Source organism: Syngnathus leptorhynchus, chromosome 11 (assembly GCF_054491065.1).
Source record: "Syngnathus leptorhynchus isolate UIUO chromosome 11, UIUO_Slep, whole genome shotgun sequence".
NCBI lineage: Eukaryota > Metazoa > Chordata > Actinopteri > Syngnathiformes > Syngnathidae > Syngnathus > Syngnathus leptorhynchus.
The window spans coordinates 10,141,623-10,148,129 of NC_141205.1; the positions used below are offsets into that span (position 1 = coordinate 10,141,623).

Genomic DNA, 6,507 nt, shown 5'->3' on the forward strand with positions numbered 1-6,507 from the left:
TGTGTCTGGTCGTTTTGTATCATTTTTTTTCTTTTGTTACACGGATCCATCATGCTGTCATATTGTAATACACAGCAATTATGGTGTCATTGTTGCATGGGGAGTAATGGAAGATAATCACTGACTCAGGTTGCAGCAGAGTCAAAGTCTGGTTTGCTGCGGACTCCTATTAAATGAATCTAAGGAACATATTTTAAATGTTTAATTTATATTATATATTAAAATAAGATAGAATAATAATACTACATAATAATATTTTAAAATAGCAATTAGGATTTTTTTCTCTATATCACATTATTCACGGATTGGAAAGAATTTTGGGCCTTTGGGTATTATATAATGTGATTGTTTATATCGTGTTTAGTTAGTGTTTGTTAATATTTATTTGAAGGAATATCACTCCTAGAGGTTGATACAAATTTTTTGTTAGCATGTCAGTGGTATTTTGCATTGACTTTAGCATTAGCACTGGTGATGTTTTTAAAACGAAGCATGTCTTTTGTTTTGATATACAATGTGTGAAATTATTTTTGTTTTGTGTTTAGTTTACTATTAACTCCATCTAGAGTGTTATTAAACAATTGAAAGCGTATTGAGGGAGGGTGGAATTTCATACAATGTTGGGAACTTGCAATGACATCCCGCCGTTAGACACATTATTGATTTTTCTTCTTTAATAATGTTTTTAATATGGTGAGTCAAAATCAAATCACGATTATAAATGTTGCTTAATTGCACACTGCTACTTAATAGCATCTCCATTCATTGCAATGTAGAAATATTTTCTTTGAGGGGGGGTAATTTTCATGTGCCTCAGCACAACAACTTTGTGCTGTTTGTCACGTGTAGTAGTATACAACTCCAACGGGGGTCAAGGGTCCCACGAGGCAGCGCAGTGGAAAAAATGGCTACCGAACGACTGGCTAAGCAGAACACCTGCCCCTCGCCGACCCGCTGCGAGTGCATTTAGTCGGTCCCAGGAGAAAAAGGAGAAATGCTCCGGTGCTTTTCTTGTATCGGTCCACACCGCATGGCGCGTGTTGATGTTGTCTTTGTCTTCCTGGGTTTGTTGCTGATGAATCTTTTCCGCTATCAGTGTCTGTTTACAAATGAGCGCGAGCTTCATTGCATTTGCTGACAAACAAATGATTGCCGCTTGCTTGGCTGAGTCCACATTGAGTCAGTTGGTATTCCTGCATCACATCTTTGCTGAGTATTTCTGCTTTCTGTGCCTTCTCATCATTCTGAGGTGAATAAAAGTGCAAGTTCCTGTCTTGTCAGTGGAGGAAACTGTCAGGACAAATGCATTCCCAGACTAACAGCAAGTCTACCCATACAAATGAGCAGCTTTTTACTTGGAGCATTTTGCATGACATTAGCCAAGCCTGGAAACGGCATTTTTGGAATAAGTTGGAAGCACTCCAGAGAAGGCAACCACCAAACCCTTGAGGGTCCTTTGGGAGCCTGGCACAGCTTGCAAAAAACGTGCTTCTATATGCAGTCTGTCTGTGTTGTCAAAATGTATTCTGCACCTATCCGCAGAGCATTGAATCGATCACCACTGGATTGTTTTGGTTCAGTCCAGTGGTGATCGATTCAATGCCTTGAGAATCAAATGATCTGAAGAAATGTTCACAGGCCCTCCATTTTTGGGCAAAAAATATTTAACAATGATACAAAGACTGAAAACCCCCCAGCAACTATATATAATGTGTATTATAATAGTTTCAAATATTGTAGTTTGTCAAAATATAGCAATAACACAATTGAATAGAATAAAACACATTAAACGGTTACATATCACGATTTGATGCTGTCATCCGATTCATTATGCTGCTCCTTGGGCTGTGCACACCTTCACCACCAGGCGGCAGTATAATACGTACAGTCCAGCGGACACACAAAAATACAAAAATCTTCAACAACCTTACGCCTTAGTAAGTTGCTGTAGCATAATATTTGCAAATATGAACATCCCTTTAATTTAATCTTTATTCGCAACAGTGCCATCTCGTATTTCTAGCTCAGTCATGTGTCATGACTTCCTCCCTTCACGTGCACGCGCACGCACATCCTTTTTAAATATTCATATCTTCGTTCGCCTTCTGACGTCTCCGCAGAAGAGACAACACAATAAGAAAAATAATATAGTCGTTCTCACGACGATGATGCCACGTGAGATGCTCCCTGGGAGATTAAAAGAGAAGAGGAAAGAGAGACAGGGACACGCCCACTCCTCTTTATTACCGATTGACGTCCCTCGCTTGCACTCCAGTCTCTGATGCTCGCCTCATATGCGGACACAGCGGAGTAGATGTTAAAATTTCTTATTTATGTGTACTAACCCGAAGACGACGTCCAGTCAGCTTTGCTTGAAACGGCACTGGAAATCCTTCCAAAGGATTCGAGAAAATTGGACGACAAACTTCAGAGGAACCCATTCACGCGTAAGTTGATCCATGTCTGGAGTTTGTCAAATATTTAATTAGATGCTTTCACTGATCCGGTTAAACTGCTTTATGTTGTTGAAATGCAAATATAATATAGTACGTCGTGTGCATGGACTGAATGATGTTTTTCTAAGTGTGTGCCCATGTAGTGTATTAAAAACTAATTGTAAATGTGTCACGTCTCCTCTCTGTTGTTGATTTGCATGCTGTCTGTCTAATATGTAAAATAGCTGACACTTTATTCATCGGTGTTTGCCTAGACCACCAGGGGGCAGTAGAGTACAGATACTCTACATGGGTTTGAAGATAAAACTTTTTCACGAAGGATAAAGCATTGTTCTATTTTTTTTTTCATGTGGAATTATTGTGTATTCAAATGTATAATTTCTGTTTCAGCGCAATATTTATACTGCTTTTGTTCGGCCCATGAACAGCATTTTGCAGTGTGTTAGCATTAGGATAGCAGATTTTTTGCAAGTCTTTGAATGTTCTTCTTTTAAACATACATGATGATTTTGTTTTCTGTTAAGTCTTTCGGTTATATTGGTATTGTCAGAGAGATGCGAAATCCAGATGCAGAAAGTAAAAACCCTCCCACTGTTTAGCTTTCAACCTTTGACCCTCAATTATTGAATAGAAAATGTGATATTTAAAAAAAACAGAAAAAACTTCACACTATTTTTTTAAATACACAGTCTTGTCGACGTCCATGCTTGCTTAGTGTGATTCACAACCTCGGTAACGTTTTAAGTGCATTGGAGCAGCTGCTCCCCCTTGTCTCCTATTGACGCCGTGAGACTCCAGCTGGATTGATGTTCTCGCTGGTAATAGCCTTACTTGCGAATCATTCCCACCCGCTTTTTTTCTAACCTCCATCCTCACAATGCATGCGTAATTTGCACCGGCATGAAATATGATGAAGGGGGCTGAGACATCATAGGAAGATAAACAAAGCAATAGAAGAGTGTCATGTGATTCTTTTATTCTGTGTGAAAAACCAGACAGGGGAGAGGAGCTTGGATTAATCCCGTACATGGACAAATTAAACATTTGCTGTTTGCACCACAGTTACCCATTGTGTTCAATTCAATTCAGAAAAATAGGTCATGTTCTCAATGTTGTTCAGTCTTGATATATTAAAAGTTGGAAATGACATAACGTTGATGTCTGAGCAAAAATGGGTAAGAAAGGGGAAGTGTGATAAGATTGTACTGGAAAATAAGGTCGCTAAAGTGGACCCCGAGACGGCCCTTTTATTGCTGTCTTCCTCCATAATAGCGTCTCCTTCAAAAGGTCCTTGTACCGGAAAATACACCCTTTCCTAAATTTCCTTATCCCCTTCCTCCCAGACGGCGGCAGTGACGTCCGAGTGAAGGTGCGTGTCGGGCGGCTACGCCGAGGCCATGTGCCCAGTTCTGCCACAGCGGTCATGGAGCAGACCTCGAAAACAAGAAGAGCAGGTGAGCCTGTCCATCTGTCTGCCCCATCCGACTTCCACAGAAAATCTACCCCACCCCAACAAAGCAAACACACATAAATGATGAATAGAAAGTGACTCATTTATGAAACAACGTTGTCATTGTTTTAGAATGTGACAATATTTAAAATTTTACCATAGTCATGTTCTAACTCTCTCCTCCATTGCTGTGTAAGGAGGCAATCTGGTGCCGTGGCTGTGCAGAGTTTTGTTTTTCGTCTCCCTGTGGAATCCGGCCCAGCCGCAGTGTCCTAACGGCTGCCATTGCGCCTGGGACACGGCAACCGTGCTGTGCTCGGACGCCGGCCTTCAAGAAGTCCCCAAAGGAATTCCGCCGGACACGGTGTCCCTGCACCTGGAGCACAACAACATCCAGAATCTCCCCGAGAGTGCTTTTGTGGAACTGGTCCACCTGCAGGACCTCTACCTGGCGCACAACCGCATCGACTCATTGTCCTCTGGGGCGCTACGCCACCTGGGCCCCGAACTGCGCCTCCTGGACCTGTCCCACAACCAGCTGAGGCAAGCCAGCCGAGATGAGTTTGGGGGTACGCGGGCCAAGATGCGCCTGTACCACAACCCCTGGCACTGCGACTGTATGCTCCAGGAACTCGTCGAGACGCTCAACCTGGAAGCCGAGACGGTCAACGGAATTGTCTGCGAGAGCTCGGTGCGTGGACTGGGAGAGACCAGCCGCTGGGAGGACCCGGGCGTTCTGGGCGAGCACGCCGGGCAGCCTCTGGTTCGACTTCTGCACTCTGGTGTGAATTTCTGCAGCCTGCAGCGCAAGACCACCGACGTGGCCATGTTGGTCACCATGTTCGTATGGTTCTTCATGGTCATCGTGTACGTGGTCTACTACGTCAGGCAGAACCAGGCCGAGGCCCGCCGGCATCTGGAGTACCTGAAGAGCCTACCGAGTCCCCGTAAGACCCCCACGGAGACGGACACCCTTAGCACCGGTTTCTGAATGCTACGGCGACTGAAAAACTGTACGACTGCTCGTTCAGTGGTCACGCAAAAGAAGGAATCTGATTGGCTTTTTATGCCGCAACAGTTTTTCTTTATTTGCCTTGAGAGAAGCTGCCACTGCGCTTCAGCCCCCACCACAAGATGGGTGTGGTGGGGGCTGTAAGGTACCTTACAGCCCACCTGTCTATTGTAAGGTGGGCTGTAAGGTACAGCCCACCTTACAATATCAAGCCACCAGGGGACAGACAAGTAGGTCAGTGACAACTAATCAAGACATGATTGGGTCACGAAAGATGAACCTCAATGTAGCGGGGGTTCACTGTAGAGAACAATGAACTAATCAACGCAACTGCAAGAACTTTGCCGAGTCTTTTTGGTGCAGTCCTCTTTCCCTTTATTTGATCCCACTGTGCCCTCTACTGTCCTCTTCATTGGCTCATCAAGGTCAAATGGTGACTCAGTGACTAAAGGAAATGAGCTTATCATCATCATCATCATCATCATCATCATCATCATCATCATCATCGTCATCGTAATCGTCTTCATCTGGCGTTGACGTGTGTTTATCACTTGACTGATGCTAATACGCACATGTGGAGCACAGTAACGCTTTATTTTTAGTTTTAATTGATTATTCTTTTTATTTTATTGATCAAGCAGGTGCTTTATTTTTACCATTGTTTTATTGAGGTGGTGGTTTAATGCCTTTATTATTATTTGGTATTTGTTTTCAATGTTGGTTTTGTTATATTATGGTTTTGTTTTCTTGTTTATTATTATTTGGATTTTTAGCGCTGGACCAAAAGAACTGTTGATTTCTTCTCAGGAATGTATTCTTTCCAAAATACAGGCCAGAGTAGGGCCTTGGTAGCTGTCTTGTATTCATAAAAGAATAAAAGATGTGGAAAAAAAATTCAAAATGTAATACATGTTGATTGTCTCGGCTTCCAGATTGAGTGTCTCCATAATGTACTAAGATTTTAAAAGTCATTTGAAAAAGGAATGTAATATGACAACAACAAAAAAGCCTGAAAGTCTGTGTGGAAATATTGACATTCCAAAATTCTCAAAAGTTTAATACAACTTTATTCTCATAGGATGACCACGTTATTCTTAGAGTAGAATATACTGCATATATTTGGGGCGTTTCAAAGTGTGCCGTATCCACTTTATTTATTTTTTGATGATGTTAGACAAATGCAACGCTGGTCCCAAATCAAAATTTCTCTCAAGTGCCTACTTGCCTTTTTTCCAAACACTATCACCTCTCATCTCAGTGTGTGTGACTCATAATTAAAAAAAAATATTTTGTCCTCATTTTCAGTCTTTTGTGTGACGTAATGTGTGCATTTTGTATTGTCAAAACCAACTTTAAATGTAGCGTAATGTGTTTTGTGTGACGATCTGTTGTATGATTACAATATTTGTGTTGTTTGTATTATTATCATTAGATCAGAAAAATCAGTTTGTTATTGTCATGTGGGCGTCACAATAAATCTGTATATGGACACTTGTGTTGTGTTGACGTAACATGTTAGTAGCACACGGACTTTTATACATGACATCAAATTTTAATGATGAACGATGAACTAAAATTGGTCAACTGAA

The 6,507-nt window shown here is 41.7% G+C and overlaps 1 protein-coding gene across 2 annotated transcripts; it reads left to right on the forward strand.

The window, feature by feature from the left end:
• The first annotated feature begins 2,242 nt into the window (after window positions 1-2,242).
• Window positions 2,243-6,402, forward strand: LOC147049466 (leucine-rich repeat-containing protein 3-like). Of its 2 annotated transcripts, none has more exons than XM_085924224.1 (3): window positions 2,243-2,447; window positions 3,800-3,910; window positions 4,104-6,402. In XM_085924224.1, exons 2-3 carry the CDS (start codon window positions 3,880-3,882, stop codon window positions 4,895-4,897), a joined length of 825 nt encoding a protein of 274 aa, XP_085780350.1. In that variant the 5' UTR covers window positions 2,243-2,447; window positions 3,800-3,879; the 3' UTR covers window positions 4,898-6,402. The 2 variants fall into 2 exon arrangements, with proteins under 2 accessions (XP_085780350.1, XP_085780352.1); XM_085924226.1 differs by having other exon boundaries at window positions 4,107-6,402.
• Window positions 6,403-6,507: the final 105 nt, after the last annotated feature.

Bases quoted from the DNA above. Each gene is read 5' to 3' on its own strand.
- LOC147049466 (XM_085924224.1), top strand. From the start codon at position 3,880: ATGGAGCAGACCTCGAAAACAAGAAGAGCAG. The intron at 3,911-4,103 runs GTGAGCCTGTCC...TTGCTGTGTAAG, and splicing joins CTCGAAAACAAGAAGAGCAG to GAGGCAATCTGGTGCCGTGG.